A 19,632-nucleotide genomic window follows, 5' to 3' on the forward strand; every position below is an offset into this window, starting at 1 on the left:
TCAACATCTAGGTAGGAGTTTCCCCTAATCACCAATATATATTTCAACATCTAGGTAGGAGTTTCCCCTAATCACCAATATATATTTCAACATCTAGGTAGGAGTTTCCCCTAATCACCAATATATATTTCAACATCTAGGTAGGAGTTTCCCTAATCACCAATATATATTTCAACATCTAGGTAGGAGTTTCCCCTAATCACCAATATATATTTCAACATCTAGGTAGGAGTTTCCCCTAATCACCAATATATATTTCAACATCTAGGTAGGAGTTTCCCTAATCACCAATATATATTTCAACACCTAGGTAGGAGTTTCCCCTAATCACCAATATATATTTCAACATCTAGGTAGGAATTTCCCTAATCACCAATATATATTTCAACATCTAGGTAGGAGTTTCCCTAATCACCAATATATATTTCAACACCTAGGTAGGAGTTTCCCCTAATCACCAATATATATATTTCAACACCTAGGTAGGAGTTTCCCCTAATCACCAATATATATTTCAACATCTAGGTAGGAACAATGGAACGGACCCCCCAAAAAATGGTGGTTCTACTCGGAACAAACGATTGGTAAATAATTTAGGTTCAAACCCCTGCTTGATAGAACTAGAGGGTAGACAGAAGTTGCCCTTAACTAAGACACAGATTGAAATGTCCCCTAATCACGGATACAGGGTCATATACAGTATTTGAACTTCTACTTTGATCACTCACCTCCACTCAGTGCCGCGTGACGCCGTGTCACCTGCCAGGGAAGGGTGGGCGGGACCACAGCCCCCAGCTGTACGTTATCTTGACAGGCAGGAGAGGGGGCGGGGCCAGCAGGTCGTGACCACACCTGACATTTCTGCAGAGACAGTTGAGGGTCACATGAAAATAGGATGAAGCTGATCATCTAGCTAGAAGCTGCTGTGCCTTTTCCACCTTTCCTAATTCTCTTTTCCTCTCTCCCTTAAGCTCTATTCAACTCTCTCTTTCTTTTTGTTAGCCCCTTCCTCTATCTCTCTCTGAGGAGAAAGCGAAATTTGCAGTGCTGTGAATATCTCATCATGCAGGGAACATTTCTCTCCCCGGACAATAAACTCACAGTGAGAAAAGTGCGGGCCAACTCATGCGAGGAGAGGAACTCTGAAACAGAACTTGTTTATTCAGGAAATAGTGATAGACTAATATATGACTTCACCAAATGAATACAAAAAGCACATTTGCCTCGCAGATTCATTTGACCCTAAGCAGAATTAGCTAATGTTTATTTCATAATTACACATCGTTACCACCTTCGGGACTTCAGTCTCTAATGTGACACGCTCCAGCAAATGTATATCCAATGGGCAGACAACACTGTGTGTGCAAGTATTTATCTGTCATGTTTTGTGTGTCCTCCTATGCATCTATGCCTGTGCTTTGTTTGTGTTCACTTTCCTCAGTGGGAGGGATCTACAAGTGTCACTCACCAGTTCTGTGGTCTGTGATTGGTCAAAAGTCTCAGGAAGGGCTGTAATTTGCTCAGGAGCAGGTGTCTCAGGAGCCTTGAGTTTCCCAGTTGCCACAGCATTGATCAGTGAGGCCATCTTGTACCGCGTCTCTTCCTGCTGTGCAAACAGCTCCCGGAGTCCTCTCTCCGCCCGACACCACAACCGCCAATCACTCAGGCATCGCCTTAGCATACGCCTCCGGTCACTCTCCATCGCCACCTGGCAGCGTCTACGAGGGATTACTACGATAAGCGCACTATTAGAGACAAACACCTGCTGTGACTGTGATGAGCTTGAGGGCCAGATTTGCTAATTGTCTTCACCAGGTGTTTGCAGGCACCTATTTATTTGGCACGCTTTCTGTGGGTTCATGAGTCGGATTTAGTGTTATAAATGTAAACATGTAACATATTTGCATTAGTATACGCATCAAAAGTCCCAATGCAAAGTTACCTCACTTTTCTATTTTTCAAGTTATTACATAATACTGGTCAGAGTTCAGAAGAATGCCGAAGTCATGCTGGAAAAAACATTTGCGGGCTGTGACGTAATATTGAGGACCCGGCAAGCCAGCCTATTCCCTATAATGTAAACTCCAACATAAATAACTTCAAATTAAACCATATTACACACAAGTGTGTAACCTGTACAAGTGTGAGGTGTGAAATGGAAATGTGTTTCTTGCATATGCCACTTGTCTCAACTGGCCTGCCTGGTTAAATAAGGGTAAAATTAAAATGAATAAAAAGTTCTGCCTTGATTCCCTGGCTGTGATCCCACTCTCTGAGACTCCATCGGCCAAGATAAAGCTAAGCGACAAAAACAACAGAGTTACACATCAACAAACGTACAGTCAATAACACAAAAAAAATAGAAAAATCGACAGTTGAAGTCGAAAGTTTACATAGACCTTAGCCAAATACATTTAATCTCAGTTTTTCACAATTCCTGACATTTAATCCTAATAACAATTCTCTGTCTTAGATCAGTTAGGATCACCACTTTATTTTAAGAATGTGAAATGTCACTAATAGTAGAGAGTGATTTATTTCAGCTTTTATTTCTTTCATCACATTCCCAGTGGGTCAGAAGTTTACATACACTCAATTAGTATTTGGTAGCATTTCCTTTAAATTGTTTAACTTGGGTCAAACGTTTCGGGTTGCCTTCCACAAGCTTCCCACAATAAGTTGGGTGAATTTTGGCCCATTCTTCCTGACAGAGCTGGTGTAACTGAGTCAGGTTTGTAGGCCTCCTTGCCCGCACACACTTTTTTAGTTCTGCCCAGAAATGTTCTATAGGGTTGAGGTCAGGGCTTTGTGATGGCCACTCCAGTACCTTGACTTTGTTGTCCTTAAGCCATTTTGCCACAACTTTGGAAGTATGCTTGGGGTCATTGTCCATTTGGAAGACCCATTTGCGACCAAGCTTTAACTTCCTGACTGATGTCTTGAGATGTTGCTTCAATATATCCACATAATTAGCCTCCCTCATGATGCCATCTATTTTGTGAATTGCACCAGTCCATCCTGCAGCAATGCACCCCCACAACATGATGCTGCCACCCCCATGCTTCCCGGTTGGGATGGTGTTCTTTGGCTTGCAAGCATCCCCCTTTTTCCTCCAAACATAACGATGGTCATTATGGCCAAACAGTTCTATTTTTGTTTCATCAGACCAGAGGACATTTCTCCAAAAAGTACAATCTTTGTCCCCATGTGCAGCTACAAACTGTAGTCTGGCTTTTTTATGGTGGGTTTGGAGCAGTGGCTTCTTCCTTGCTGAGTGGCCTTTCAGGTTATGTCGATATAGGACTCGTTTTATTGTGGATATAGATACTTTTGTACCTGTTCATCTCTAGGAGACAGAACGCATCTCCATCCTGAGAGGTATGACGGCTGTGTGGTCCCATGGTGTTTATACTTGCGTACTATTGTTTGTACAGATGAACGTGGTACCGTCAGGCGTTTGGAAATTGCTCCCAAGGATGAACCAGACGTGGAGGTCTACAATATTTTTTCTGAGGTGTTGGCTGATTTCCCCATGATGTCAAGTAAAGAGGCACTGAGTTTGAAGGTAGGCCTTGAAATACATACACCGGTACACATCCAATTGACTCAAATTATGTCAATTAGCCTATCAGAAGCTTCTAAAGCCATGACATCATTTTCTGGAATTTTCCAAGCTGTTTAAATACACAGTCAACTTAGTGTATGTAAACTTCTGACTCACTGGAATTGTGATACAGTGAACTAAGTGAAATAATCTGTCTGTAAACAATTGTTGGAAAAATGACTTGTGTCATGTACAAAGTAGATGTCCTTACCGACTTGCCAAAACTCTAGTTTGTTAACAAGAAATTTGTGGAGTGGTTGGAAAACGAGTTTTGCTCAAGGTCCTTTGGCAGTTCTATCTTGTTGGAAAATGTTATAGTTTGGGGATGGAAATGTCAGGATTTTTGGTGGCCTTCCTAAGCCAGGATTCAGACACGGCTAGGACATCCGGGTTGGCAGAGTGTGCTAAAGCAGTGAATAAAACAAACTTAGGGAGGAGGCTTCTAATGTTAACATGCATGAAACCAAGGCTTTTACGGTTACAGAAGTCAACAAATGAGAGCGCCTGGGGAATGGGAGTGATGCTAGGGGCTGCAGGGCCTGGATTAACCTCTACATCACCAGAGGAACAGAGGGGGAGTAGGATAAGAATACGGCTAAAAGGCTAAAAGAACTGGTCGTCTAGTGCGTTCGGGAACAGAGTAAAGGGGGCAGGTTTCTGGGCACGGAAGGATAGATTCAAGGCATAATGTACAGACAATGGTATGGTAGGATGTGAGTACAGTGGAGGTTAGCCTAGGCATTGAGTGACGAGGAGAGAGGTTGTGTCTCTAGAGGCACCATTTAAGCCAGGTGCGGTCACCGCATGTGTGGGGGGTGGAACAACAGGGCTAGCTAAGGCATATTGAGCAGGGCTAGAGGCTCTACAGTGAAATAAGACAAAGAAATACTAACCAAAACAGCAATAGACAAGGCATAATGACATTAGGGAGAGGCATGTGTCGCCAAGTATTCATAGGGGCCAGTGAGTAGCTAGGCGAGCTAAGGCACGGAGATTCAGACAGCTAGCAGGCCGGGGCTAGCAGATGGGCCTCAGGGGGACGTCGCAACGGGGAAGCCTGTTGAAACCCCCTCGGACGGTTAGTCGGCAGACCAGTCATGATGGATCGGCGGGGCTCCGTGTCGGCAGCAAAATATCCGGGCTAATTGGCAAAAGAGGTATTGATGCCCAGGGCTTATCTGATGGATTTATTTGGCTAGCCGGGAGATGGGCCAAGCTCGAGGCTAACTCCAGGCTAATTGGTGCTTACTTTGGGACAGAAACCCCCTTGGACGGTTACGTCGGTAGACCAGTCATGATGGATCGGCAGGGCTCCGTGTCGGCAGCAAAGGGTCCAGGCCAATTGGCAAAAGAGGTAATTGAAGCCCAGGAATTGCTTGATAGATCTCTTAGGCTAGCCGGGAGATTGGCCTAGATTCAAGGCTAGCTCCAGGCTAACTGGTGCTTGCTTCTGGACAGACGTTAGCCAGGAGTAGCCACTCAGATCGCAGCTATCTAACTGCGATGATCTGGAGTAAAGCTTCAGAGTTTGCGGTAGGAATCCGGAGATATGGTGGAGAAAAGCAGGTTATACCTTGTTGGCTCGGGCAATCCATCCAGCAACCTTTCGATTTACAGGCCCAACGCTCCTAACCGCCAAGCTACCTGCTTACAAGAAAATATTTATTGTTACAAATCAACTTGCAAGGTTGCTAGCCAACTAACCTGCTAACGTTAGCCCTAGTAGCCTGGTAATGTTGCATTGGCATTGTGTGAGTCAGCCAGTTGCTATCAACGCTTAGTTTATAGCTACATTAAACTAAACCAAAGTTTTGGAAATACATAACGCCATCTTACCAGTTATCAAATAATGTTACCGGTATTTGCAGTTATAACAGCCAGCAAGCCAGCCAGCTAAAGTTAATTATTTTAGCCTGCTAGCTAGCCTAGCTAGCTAACCACCACAGTCGACATAGCTAAGTATCAAGCCTGCCTGTGTTAGAACAACAAGTCTACCACAGGCAGGAACCCACAGAACAACAACAACAAAAAGACAGCAGATATAAAGTAGAGTGCAGAGACTTACCATTTGATGGCTGAGTTAGCTAACAAAGTAAAAAAAAAAAAAGAGCCAAGGAGAGGCTAATCCAATAGTGATATCGTGAGGTAAATCCACATTGAATTTAGCCAGTTTATCTCCATCACTGCTGATAGTTGCGATGCACCGGTAGGAAATAGAGGTTGCAGGCTTCACATTCACACTCGGCACAGCATCTGGTTTCAGTCAGTCTCATTCCGAATCCTGCCTTCCACTGATTATACTAAGTCCTCCAGGGGGGGAAATAAGCAACGCATACAGTAGACGTGTGCACGGTTCCCATATTCTAATCCGCTCGCTTCAACCGGACAACCCAGTCCCACTACAAAGAAAGCTTCTAATTTGAGTCGTAACCCCATCCTTGTGGGTATTACTGCACCCGCTCGCTTGACTACCACTACCAAATGCATAGGAAAAGAGGAGATGCAGTTTTGCTCATGAATTTACATGGTTTCTTCTTCGTGGATGTACATAGTAGCTCACCCGCACCAACACTTGGTTTGGAATGGAATTACATGCTAGTATGGCTAGTAGCTAATGTTAGCCAGTTGGAACTAGCTAGGTAGAACCGGTCCTCCAAATGACGTTGAGAAATAGTGCATTGTGGGTAGGTCTGAAGATATCCGTAAATACAGCACATTCGGAAAGTATTCAGGCCACTTGACATTTTCCATATTTTGTTACAATACATCCTTATTCTAAAATTGATTAAAATTGTTTTTTTCCCCTCATCAATCTGCACACAATACCCCATAATGACAAAGCAAAAACAGGTTTTAGAAATGTTTGCAAATGTACTAAAAATAAACTGAAATATCACATTTACATAAGTATTCAGACCTTTAACTCAGTACTTTTTTGGAGCACCTTTGGCAACGATTACAAGCTCGAGTGTTCTTGGGTATGACACTACAAGCTTGGAACACCTATATTTGGGGAGTTTCTCCCATTCTTCTCTGCAGATCCTCTCAAGCTCTGTCAGGTTGGATGGGGAGCGTCGCTGCACAGCTATTTTCAGGTCTCTCCAGAGATGTTTGATGGGATTCAAGTCGGGCTCTGGCTGGGCCACTCAAGGACATTCAGAGACTTGTTCCGAAGCCATTCCTGCATTGTCTTGGCTGTGTGCTTAGGGGTCGTTGTCCTGTTGAAGGTGAACCTTCGCCCCAGTCTGAGGTCCTGAGTGCTCTGGAGCAGGTTTTCATCAAGGATCTCTGTTCTTTGCTCTGTTCATCTTTCCCTCCATCCTGACTAGTCTCCCAGTCCCTGACACTGAAAAACAACCCCACAGCATGATGCTGCCACCACGCTTCACCGTAGAGATGGTGCCAGGTTTCCTCCAGACGTGATGCTTGGCATTCAGGCCAAATTAATATTTTATTTAACTAGGCAAGTCAGTTAAGAACAAATTCTTATTTACAATGATGGCCTACCCCGGCCAAACCCTAACGACGCTGAGACAATTGTGTGCCGCTGCTATGGGACTCCCAATCACGGCCGGTTGTGATACAGCCTGGAATCGAACCAGGGTCTGTAGTGATGCCTCTAGCACTAAGGTGCCATAGACTGCTGCGCCACTCGGGAGCCCAAATAGTTCAATCTTGTTTTCATCAGACCAGAGAATCTTGTTTCTCATGGTCTGAGAGTCTTTAAGTGCCTTTTGGCAAACTCCAAGCGGGCTGTCGTGCATTTTACTGAGGACTGGCTTCCGTCTGGCCACTCAAATAAAATGTATTAGTCACATGCGCTGAATACAACAGGTGTAAACCTTACAGTGAAATGCTTACTTACGAGCCCCTAACCGACAGTGCATTTTCCAAAAATACGGGTAAGAAGAGTTAAAAGTAACAAGTAATTAAAGAGCAGCAGTAAAAAAAATAACAAAATATACAGGGGGGGTGCCGGTACAGAGTCAACGTGCGGGGGCACCGGTTAATTGAAGTAGTATTGTAGGTAGAGTTAGTTAAAGTGACAATGCATAGATGACAACAGAGAGTGGTGTGGAAAGGGGAGGGATGTTCAGGATAGAGGTCAACCGATTATGATTTTTCAACGCCGATAACGATTATTGGAGGACCAAAAAAAGCCGATACCAATTAAATCGGCTGATTTTTTTAAACAAATTGATTTATTTATTTGTAATAACGACAATTACAACAATATTGAATGAACACTTATTTTAACTTAATATGATACATCAATAAAATCAATTTAGCCTCAAATAAATAACGAAACATGTTCAATTTGGTTTAAATAATGCAAAAACAAAGTGTTGGAGAAGAAAGTAAAAGTGCAATATGTGCCATGTAAAAAAGAAAACGTGAGAACATGAGAACATATGAAAGCTGGTGGTTCATTTTAACATGAGTCTTCAATATTCCCAGGTAAGATGTTTTAGGTTGTAGTTATTATAGGAATTATAGGACTATTCTCTCTATACCATTTGTATTTCATATACCTTTGACTATTGGATGTTCTTATAGGCACTTTAGTATTGCCAGTGTAACAGTATAGCTTCCATCCCTCTCCTCGCCCCTACCTGGGCTCAAACCAGGAACACATCGACAACAACCCTCGAAGCATCGTTACCCATCGCTCCACAAAAGCCGCGGCCCTTGCAGAGCAAGTGGAACAACTACTTCAAGGTCTCAGAGCGAGTGACGTCACCGATTGAAACGCTATTAGCGCGCACACCGCTAACTAGCTAGCCGTTTCACATCGGTTACACCAGCCTAATCTCAGGAGTTGATAGGCTTGAAGTCATAAACAGCTCAATGCTTGAAGCACAGCGAAGAGCTGCTGGCAAACGCACGTAAGTGCTGTTTGAATGAACGCTTACGAGCCTGCTGCTGCCTACTACGGCTCAGTCAGACTGCTCTATCAAATATCAAATCATAGACTTAATTATAACATAATAACACACAGAAATACGAGCCTTAGGTCATTAATATGGTCAAATTGGGAAACTATCATTTCGAAAACAAAACGTTTATTCTTTCAGTGAAATACGGAACCGTTCCGTATTTCATCTAACGGGTTGCATCCCTAAGTCTAAATATTGCTGTTACATTGTACAACCTTCAATGTTATGATAATTATGTACAATTCTGTCAAATTAATTACGGTCTTTGTTAGAAATAAATGGTCTTCACACAGTTCGCAATGAGCCAGGCGGCCCAAACTGCTGCATATACCCTGACTCCTTGCATGGAACGCAAGAGAAGTGACACAATATTAACTAAATATGCAGGTTTAAAAATATATACTTATGTATTGATTTTAAAGAAAGGCATTGATGTTTATGGTTAGGTACACCCATTTGGCGAAGTAGGCTATGATCCAATCCGTGTCCAAAAATGCCGATTACCGATTGTAATGAAAACTTGAAATTGGCCCTAATTAATCGGCCATTCCGATTAATCGGTTGATCTATAGGTCAGGAGTCTTATGGCTTGGGGGTAGAAGCTGTGTAGAAGCTTCTTGGAACTAAACTTGGCGCTCCGGTACCGCTTGCCGTGTGGTAGCAGAGAGAACAGTCTATGACTAGGGTGGCTGGAGTCTTTGACAATTTTTAGGGCCTTCCTCTGACACCGCCTGGTATAGAGGTCCTGGATGGCAGGAAGCTTGGCCCCAGTGATGTACTGGGCCGTTTGCACTACCCTCTGTTGTGCCTTGCGGTCGGAGGACGAGCAGTTCCCATACCAGGCAGTGATGCAACCAGTCAGGATGCTCTCGATGGTGCAGCTGTAGAACCTTTTGAGGATCTGAGGACCCATGCCAAATCTTTTCAGTCTCCTGAGGTGGAATAGGTTTTGTCGTTCCCGCTTCACGACTGTCATGGTGTGCTTGGACCATGTTACCATAAAGGCCTGATTGGTGGAGTGCTGCAGATATGGTTGTCCTTCTGGAAGGTTCCTCCATCTCCACAGAGGAACTCTGGAGCTCTGTCAGAGTCACCACTGGGTTCTTGGTCACCTTCCTGACCAAGGCACTTCTCCCCCGATTGCTCAGTTTGGCCGGGGCGGCCAGGTGGTTCCAAATGTCTTCCATTTAAGAATGATGGAGGCCACTGTTTTCTTGGGGACCTTCAATGCTGCAGACATTTTTTTAGTACCCTTCCCCAGATCTGTACCTCAACACAATCCTGTCTTGGAACTCTACGGACAATTCCTTTGGCCTCATGGCTTGGTTTTTGCTCTGACATTCACTGTCAACTATGGGACCTTATATAGACAGGTGTGTGTGCCTTTCCAAATCATGTCCAATCAATTGAATTTACCACAGGTAGACTCCAAGTTGTAGAAACATCACAAGGATGATCAATGGAAACAGGATGCACCTGAGCTCAATTTCGAGTCTCATAGCAAAGGGTCAGAATACTTATGTAAATATTGTATTTCTGTTTATTAATTTTTATAAATTTCTAAACATTTCTAAAACCTGTTTTCGCTTTGTTATTATGGGATATTGTGTGTAGATTGAGTAAAAAATGTAAGGGATGAATACTTTCCGAATGCACTATAAGTTAATAAATACGTAAAAACACTCAAACACAACTATGTTTGTAGTTATAGGTAACTAGATGGTTACCGATAACTAAGTTACTAAGTCTGATCACACTTTGTTGTTAATTTGGTGAGTAAAAACTCATACGCACCAGGCAGGTACTGCGTTTTCACTTTTTGAACTAAAGTGCCCTCCAAGCACACCGGGCGAGCTAAATCAAGTGTAATGATTGTATTATTGGGACCAGGCCGAGTCCATTCTGTGCTTACCTGTTCTGGATTTGTAGCTCCTCCTCTGTTCTCTCCGCCTCCCTCTGCTCTCTCCCTGCCCATACCAGCGCCCGCCAGGCTCGCCACACCCTCAGCTCCCTCTTCCAATCACAGAGCGCCGCCGCCTTGCCCATGCGCACCCTCCTCTCCAACAGCACACAGTACCAGCCAGAGAAGTGCCTCTGTAGACACTGAAAATATACACATACACACACACGTTTGTTTCACTATCCTTGTGGGGACAAACAACTGATTCCCATTAAAAATCCTATTTTCCCTAACCCCTACTGTAACTCTAAACATAACCCTAAACCTAACGCATAAGACTAAAATAGGCTCTTTCCTTGTGGGGACCCGCAGTGGTCCGTATTTTTTATGTTTTACTATCCTTGTGAGGATTTCTAGTCCCCACAAGGATAGTAAAAACCAAAAGACACACACACACACGATGCTGTGAATACAAACACTAAGCATGCACACACACACCAACCAATAGAACCACGCCCTTCCCCTCCACACAGCCTACTAACCTGCAGGTTGAGCATCAGAGTCCTGGCCTCTGCCTGCTGTAGTCTGTGTGACTGTGGTCTCTCTCTGTCCTGTTGTTTCTGTGTAGTAGAGAGTGAGGGGCCTGGCTGGAGCGCCAGAGAGCTCTTATTAGCTGCAGTCTTCCTGGCAACCCTCTCCCTGTGGGAGAGAGATCCAGAACGTCAGACCCACAGGACCCTGACCTAGCACTGAAATAGACTGGCTTATTTTAAAGACACAACATTCTGAATAATAATAATAAGGTGGGTGCTTATATTTGTCCCATTTCAAAAATGGAAATATGTTTTTTGCATATCCCACTCCACCCGAGACACCCTCGGAGAGTGGGCTCACGGCCAGGGATCAGCCATTATTGACAGCGACCCTGGAGCAATTAGGGTTAAGTGCCTTTCTCAAGGGCACATCAACAGATGTTTCACCTAGTTGACTCAGGGATTCAAACCAGCGACCTTTTCAGTTACTGGCCCAACACTCTTAACCGCTAGGCTACCTACTGCCCCGAATAAGAGTTTATTGCAGGGGCGTAATACAGGTGATTGTACCAGTGTGTGAAGTTATCCCTTAGTTTCCATGGTTACTAATTTACCTGGTTAGCTGCTCCAGGTTCCTCCTCTCCTCCATCTCGCGGCGCAGTCGCACCATCTCCTGCTGCACCATTTCCTCCTGTCTGCGCGCCTCCTGCCTCCTCCGCCTCTCCCCCTCCTGCTCTCTCCTCTGCGCCTCCTCCCTGGCCTGCCTCCGCGCCTCCTTTTCCCTATGCAGCCTCTCCCGCTCCGCATCCCGTGTTGCACGGTTCTCACGCACCTGGAATGAGAAAAAATAAGGAATTATGTCATAAAAAAGAGCAGGAAGTATGAATGGAAGCCAGCTATTGTAGCAAACAGTTTCATTCCTTTCAATTCACTGGGCGATTTGGCTCCCAATGCAGATGCTACAGTCAGTGTAGCTTAAACTTTGTCGGGAATTTTGAGACTGTCCAATCCTGCTTTATGTCAATCTGGTTTTGTACCTGTCGTTGACGCGCCTCCATGGTGAGGCCCATCCCCCTCCTCTTCCTCCTGTCTCGCTCTTCTGAGTCTAGTGCCAGATCCTGCACTATCCCAGAATCCACCACTTCCCACTCCATGAGGTCTTGAAGGAAGTTGTTGACCACTAGGTTCTCCTCCTCCTCAGCCAGGTGGGAATACAGGTCTGAGAGAGAGAGACGGAGGGTGTATGACGTATGGTCTCGATGGACCCACTAACTGTAGTATGATGTATTAACTGAACTTTAGAAAACGAGGTATAGCAGCAGGTGTGAGTTCCACTGTTTGCTAGAGAATGTCAGATGGAAGGCAAGAGTTAAGTGTTGTTCTGTAGGTTAATGTCTCTGTACCATCAAAGTTACTGTAGTCCAGGGAGACAGGCTGGGCAGGTGCCATGTCTGCTGGACTGTTCTTCTCAGGGGAGACAATCACATCTTCCTCCATCTCCAGTTCCAGACGCAACTTGCTGTTCATCCAATCACTAAGAAGAGCCTGAGCTACAGGAAAAATGTCCATAACACCATTTGTAAAGGTCTGTGATACTTGTGTGTGTGTGTGTGTGTGTGTGTGTGTGTGTGTGTGTGTGTGTGTGTGTGTGTGTGTGTGTGTGTGTGGGTGAGTGAATAGCCTACCTTCCCCGTATGCTTCGTCATGATCCAGCAGCTGCTCTGTATTTTTTAGTGCCATTGTCTGGCTGCTTATCCCTGAATGGGGCTTCTTCAGGGAAAACACCTCAGTCAATGCAAAGTCTGAGGCCATTTCCACTGTCTGGGGACACAAAAGTACACGTCATGAATACATATGGCCTTATAGACAGACGTAGCACAATAATATCCACTGCACGCACGCACACACACGCAAGCAGACACACACACACACATACATACACATACAGTCCATCTCCAGTTTCAGGAGGTACAGTGAGACAAAGTGAAAGAAAGGGCTCTCACCTTCAGCCATTGGTCAATATCCCCATTACTGTGCCTCACCTGTTATTGTAGAACATTTGTGACGATTAGGATTATTAAGATTGTATTTATCAGGCAGAGAGTTCAGAGGAGGAGCAAATAGGGCCTATCAAAAAAGAAAGTGTGGTGCTTTGTCACTTCATCTTTAGTCATTACTATGCCCAGGCAGGTTCGCAGACTGTGAGCATGGTAAACAGGTGTCTGCAAAACCAAGAGTCCAGCCAATGCCTAATGTCTGAGGATTATTTTTAAGTAGAGCTCAGACATTTTTTAATGTCAGCAGATTATTTCAGATGAATTTCCTATAGCAGTTGAAAAAAGTACTTATCTGACTAAGAGTGCTTCAAGTATCCCTGTGTCACCCTGATCACTACTAGTGGGTCTCAGAAAGGCCATTTAAACTTTAAGGGTTCTTCAGCCTTCTCCGGTCACTGAGACATATAAATCCATATGTTCTGAAGCACCACTTTATTTCTAAAGATAGCTTTGAGGTCACTTTTATTATGTACATCCTACTTCGTTTTTTCCCAGTAAGGAAGTGTCTGAGCGATGGAGACAGAAAATATATAGAAAAGTTGTTTGCAGTCATAGACCGGTGGGGGAAATATATTTTTAATAACCTTTTATTTAACTAGTCAAGTCAAATCCGTATTTACAATGACGGCCTACTGGGGCTACACTGCCTGGGGCAGAACGACAGATTTGTACCTTGACAGCCTACCGGGGAACACTGCCTAGTGTTCAGGTGCACTAAGTGCCTTCCCTGTGGCTTAGTTGGCAGAGCATGGTGTTTACAACGCCAGCATGGTGTGTTCGATTCCCACGGGGGGGCCAATATAAAAAAAATGCATGAAATGTATGCATTCACTACTGTAAGTCGCTATGGATAAGAGCGACTGCTAAATGACTAAAATGTAAAAAAAAAAATGTTCAGGGGAACTAGGCAAAGCTCTAACCTTTAGGCAATCTGCTGCCCTGTAATCAATGAATGATTTGTTCAGCACTTTCTAGGTGACAGTCATCAACATTTTACTTTACCTCACACCTGTCAAAAGTACGCACAATCATTAACACCTTACCTTATTTGCAGTGGGGTTTTTAGTCTTCGTGAATCTTTTCCAGCGAAACATATCAGGGTTATGCGAGTATGCCATTTTTTAAGCCAATAAATAGCTTGTACTTTTTACATGGCTAATACAGAAAACCTAATGTATATACCTATATCAAAGTTATATTAACCACAACTTATAACACTAAACTTACAGAAGAAATCGTAGAAGTCAATTTTTTAAGCTAATACAAAAGTAATGTATTGCTAGCTGTACAGTTGCTACTGCTCAATGCGCTGAAAATAGAACGAGGTGCGTGGGTAATGTAGTCAATTAGCCAGGTTCATCAAACGCACTGGCTGCTTGACAGTGTCATTAGCAAACTACAAGTTCCATTTCTACTTTTTGTCAACCGAAGCGTCTGGTAACTATAGTAACTTTGGACCCTTCCCCAAATGTTAAACATTTGAGTGTTGTAAAAAGACGCCAAAGTCAACATTGAATGTACAAAGTCCGCACAACAATATCATAGTCCCACAGAAAGGGTTTGCAGATCTTATAAAGTATGCACACACTCTCAGTAATGTTTATTCAACAGTAAATTTGATATTCTAATGAGATCTTTGCAAACGCCCAAAATGATGACCTTATATAGAAGTGACCGAGGCGCGTGTTGCTCAATAATCCGCGACGTGCTCTGGTTTCTGGCAGTGGTGTAAAGTACTTAAGTAAAAAATACTTTAAGTAGTTTTTTGGGGTATCTGTACTTTACTTTACCATTTATATGGTACTACATTCCTAAAGTAAATAATGTACTTTTTACTCCATACATTTTCCCTGACACCCAAAACAACTCATTACATTTTGACAGTAAAATGGTCCAATTCACACACTTGTCAAGAGAACATCCCTGGTCATCCCTACTGCCTCTGATCTGGCGGACTCACTAAACACAAATGCTTAATTTGTAAATTATGTCTGAGTGTTGTAGTGTGCCACTGGCTATCTGTCAATAAAAATAAACAAATACAATTGTGCTGTCTGGTTTGTTTAATATAAGTAAGTTGAAATGATTTATACTTTTACTTTTGATACTTAAGTACATTTGAGCAATTCCAAATACTTTTAGACTTTTGCTCAAGTAGTATTTCACTGGGTCACTTTCACTTGAGTCATTTTCTATTAAGGTATATTTACTCTTACTCAAGTGTGACAATCGAGTACTTTTTCCACCACTGGTTTCTGGTAAGCAAAAAATATGCTGAATGTCCTTAATTTATGTTTTAAAAATATCAAAATGTTATTTTCTGTTGCGCTTTGTCGAGGAATGCTTAAATACCATACCTTTGTCTGTACATTATACCATGAAGCTATTTTATCGCCCCCAGAAACCTGCTCCTTTTTCTCTCTATTCCGGACGTCACAGACGACCAATTCTTATAGCTTTTAGCCGTACCCTTATCCTTATACTTCTCTGTTCCTCTGGTGATGTAGAGGTGAATCCAGGCCCTGCAGTGCCTAGCTCCACTCCTACTCCCCAGGCGCTCTCTTTTGATGACTTCTGTAACCGTAATAGCCTTGGTTTCATGCATGTTAACATTAGAAGCCTCCTCCCTAAGTTTGTTTTATTCACTGCTTTAGCACACTCTGCCAACCCGGATGTCCTAGCCGTGTCTGAATCCTGGCTTAGGAAGTCCACCAAAAACTCTGAAATCTTCATCCCTAACTACAACGTTTTCAGACAAGATAGAACAGCCAAAGGGGGCGGTGTTGCAATCTACTGCAGAGATAGCCTGCAGAGTTCTGTCCTACTATCCAGGTCTGTACCCAAACAATTTAAACTTCTCCTTTTAAAAATCCATCTCTCTAAAAACAAGTCTCTCACCGTTGCCACCTGCTATAGACCACCCTCGGCCCCCAGCTGTGCTCTGGACACCATATGTGAACTGATTTCCCCCCATCTATCTTCAGAGCTCGTGCTACTAGGTGACCTAAACTGGGACATGCTTAACACCCCAGCCATCCTACAATCCAAGCTTGACGCCCTCAATCTCACACAAATTACTAATGAACCCACCAGGTACCACCGCAAAGCCGTAAACACTGGCACCCTCATAGATATCATCCTAACCAATTTGCCCTCTAAATACACCTCTGCTGTTTTCAACCAAGATCTCAGCAATCACTGCCTAATTGCCTGCATCCTTAATGGGTCTACGGTCAAACGACCTCCACTCATCACTGTCAAACGCTCCCTGAAACATTTCAGCGAGCAAGCCTTTCTAATCAACCTGGCCCTGGTATCCTGGAAGGAAATTGACCTCATCCCATCAGTAGAGGATGCCTGGTTATTTTTTTTAAATGCCTTCCTCACCATCTTAAATAAGCATGCCCCATTCAAGAAATTTAGAACCAGGAACAGATATAGCCCTTGGTTCTCCCCAGACCTGACTGCCCTTAACCAACACAAAAACATCCTATGGCGTTCTGCATTAGCATCAAACAGCCCCCGTGATATGCAACTTTTCAGGGAAGTTAGAAACCAATATACACAGGCAGTTAGAAAAGCTAAGGCTAGCTTTTTCAAGCAGAAATTTGCTTCCTGCAACACAAATTCAAAAAAGTTCTGGGACATTGTAAAGTCCTTGGAGAATAAGAACACCTCCTCCCAACTGCCCACTGCACTGAGGATAGGAAACTCTGTCACCACCGATAAACCCACTATAATTGAGAATTTCAATAAGCATTTTTCTACGGCTGGCCATGCTTTCCACCTGGCTACCCCTACTGCAGTCGACAGCTCTGCACCCCCCACAGCTACTCGCCCAAGACTTCCCCATTTCTCCTTCTCCCAAATCCATTCAGCTGATGTTCTGAAAGAGCTGCAAAATCTGGACCCCTACAAATCAGCCGGGCTAGACAATCTGGAACCTTTCTTTCTAAAATTATCTGCCGAAATTATTGCAACCCCTATTACTAGCCTGTTCAACCTCTCTTTCGTGTCGTCTGAGATTCCCATAGATTGGAAAGCAGCTGCTGTCATCCCCCTCTTCAAAGGAGGGGACACTCTTGACCCAAATTGCTATAGACCTATATCCATCCTACCCTGCCTTTCTAAGGTCTTCGAAAGCCAAGTCAACAAACAGATTACCGACCATTTCGAATCCCACCGCACCTTCTCCGCTATGCAATCTGGTTTCAGAGCTGGTCATGGGTGCACCTCAGCCATGCTCAAGGTCCTAAACGATATCATAACCGCCATCGATAAGAAACAATACTGTGCTGCCGTTTTCATTGACCTGGCCAAAGCTTTCGACTCTGTCAATCACCACATCCTCATCGGCAGGCTCAATAGCCTTGGTTTCTCTAATGATTGCATCGCCTGGTTCACCAACTACTTCTCTGATAGAGTTCAATGTGTCAAATCGGAGGGCCTGTTGTCCGGACCTCTGGCAGTCTCTATGGGGGTGCCACAGGGTTCAATTCTTGGGCCTCTTTGATGTATACAGAGAACTCTTTTCTCTGTATACATCAATGATGTTGCTCTTGCTGCTGGTGAGTTTCTGATCCACCTCTACGCAGACGACACCATTCTGTATACTTCTGGCCCTTCTTTGGACACTGTGTTAACAACCCTCCAGACGAGCTTCAATGCCATACAACTCTCCTTCCGTGGCCTCCAACTGCTCCTAAATACAAGTAAAACTAAATGCATGCTCTGCAACCGATCGCTGCCTGCACCTGCCCGCCTGTCCTGTATCACTACTCTGGACGGTTCTAACTTAGAATACCTAGGTGTCTGGTTAGACTGTAAACTCTCCTTCCAGACTCACATCAAACATCTCCAATCCAAAGTTAAATCAAGAATTGGCTTCCTATTTCGCAACAAAGCATCCTTCACTCATGCTGCCAAACATACCCTCGTAAAACTGACCATCCTACCGATCCTCGACTTTGGCGATGTCATTTACAAAATAGCCTTCAACACTCTACTCAACAAACTGGATGCAGTCTATTACAGTGCCATCCGTTTTGTCACCAAAGCCCCATATACTACCCACCACTGCGACCTGTACGCTCTCGTTGGCTGGCCTTCGCTTCATAATCGTCGCCAAACCCACTGGCTCCAGGTCATCTACAAGACCCCGCTAGGTAAAGTCCCCCCTTATCTCCGCTCATTGGTCCCCATAGCAGCACCCACCTGTAGCACGCGCTCCAGCAGGTATATCTCTCTGGTCACCCCAAAAGCCAATTCCTCCTTTAGCGGTCTCTCTTTCCAGTTCTCTGCTGCCAATGACTGGAACGAACTACAAAAATCTCTGAAACTGGAAACACTTATCTCCCTCACTAGCTTTAAGCACCAGCTGTCAGAGCAGCTCACAGATCACTGCACCTGTACATAGCCCATCTATAATTTAGCCCAAACAACTACCTCTTCCCCTACTGTATTTATTTATTTTATTTTGCTCCTTTGCACCCCATTATCTCTATTTCTACTTTGCACTTTCTTCTACTACAAATCTACCATTCCAGTGTTTTACTTGCTGTATTGTATTTACTTCGCCACCATGGACTTTTTTTTTTGCCTTTACCTCCCTTATCTCACCTCATTTGCTCACATTGTACATAGACTTATTTTTCTACTGTATTATTAACTGTATATTTGTTTTACTCCATGTGTAACTCTGTGTTGTTGTATGTTGTCGAACTGCTTTGCTTTATCTTGGCCAGGTCGCAATTGTAAATGAGAACTTGTTCTCAACTTGCCTACCTGGTTAAATAAAGGTGAAATAAATAAATAAATAAAATCAGACAAATAGAAACCTTTGTTAGTCTGCCGGATTCTATAAAACTGCCAATGAATTGAACTAGTGCTAGCAATTGATAACATCCTCAAGCTAGCCAGTTGTTTGCCCATATAACATACGGACAAACATGAACGGAACACCTATTTGTTTACTGGTATATATCCGTTTCTAGTTTATGCTATTACATGGTCTTCTGTAACATTTTTGCTTGCACCACAAATATTCTAAAATTATTTACACTGACCATGTTTGACAGCATCAAATCCGTGATGCATTGTGGGTCTGACTGATGTACTAGTTAGTTGTTTATGATGCAATGTGATTTGTAGATCAGTCAGCCACCAGACATGTGCAATGTCAGCTGCAATGTTGAACAAGCCCATTCTCTTTCATCCTCTTTCATCACCCTGTTTCCCTTGTCTGTCAGGCAGCAAGATGAAGTTGGAGCTGTCCCTGGTGGTGCATGGCTGTTGGGTGGGTGTGCTGACGGGACTCGGCAGGACAGCACTCCCTGGAGGTGTTTGCTGTATGTACACCCGCTGCTGCACCATGCCACAGCTCACCCATGACACTCTGCACACACTGAACAACCTGCCCTCCGTCACACAGCTCACCTTGGACACACTGTGCAAACCTATTACATTATCACACACCACACTCTCTCTCTTCCTCAATCCTTTAGCAAGAGAGTATTTAATACACTTGCTTTTTGTGTCCTGCTTTTAGGACAGAACACCAGGAAGCATTGGAGGAGTTCACTGAATATTCCTATTGATAATA

The 19,632-nt window shown here is 43.8% G+C and overlaps 1 protein-coding gene and 1 pseudogene across 1 annotated transcript in view; one reads left to right on the forward strand and one right to left on the reverse strand.

The window, feature by feature from the left end:
• The window catches only part of ccdc191 (coiled-coil domain containing 191), a 31,944-nt gene extending 17,542 nt beyond the window's left edge, over window positions 1–14,402 (reverse strand). Inside the window, exons 1-10 of the mRNA XM_029695414.1 lie at window positions 14,075–14,402; window positions 12,978–13,016; window positions 12,660–12,795; window positions 12,378–12,524; window positions 12,012–12,193; window positions 11,589–11,806; window positions 10,984–11,140; window positions 10,454–10,644; window positions 1,469–1,718; window positions 729–861 (exon numbers count right to left, since the gene is read on the reverse strand). Of these exons, the coding sequence (XP_029551274.1) occupies window positions 729–861; window positions 1,469–1,718; window positions 10,454–10,644; window positions 10,984–11,140; window positions 11,589–11,806; window positions 12,012–12,193; window positions 12,378–12,524; window positions 12,660–12,795; window positions 12,978–13,016; window positions 14,075–14,149 (1,528 nt within the window). The 5' untranslated portion in view covers window positions 14,150–14,402. The remainder of the gene's footprint in view (window positions 1–728; window positions 862–1,468; window positions 1,719–10,453; window positions 10,645–10,983; window positions 11,141–11,588; window positions 11,807–12,011; window positions 12,194–12,377; window positions 12,525–12,659; window positions 12,796–12,977; window positions 13,017–14,074) is intronic.
• A 4,882-nt stretch (window positions 14,403–19,284) lies between these two features.
• Window positions 19,285–19,632, forward strand: part of LOC115148807 (queuine tRNA-ribosyltransferase accessory subunit 2-like) — a 63,438-nt pseudogene continuing 63,090 nt past the window's right edge.

Source organism: Salmo trutta, chromosome 2 (assembly GCF_901001165.1).
Source record: "Salmo trutta chromosome 2, fSalTru1.1, whole genome shotgun sequence".
Classification (NCBI taxonomy): Eukaryota; Metazoa; Chordata; class Actinopteri; order Salmoniformes; family Salmonidae; genus Salmo; species Salmo trutta.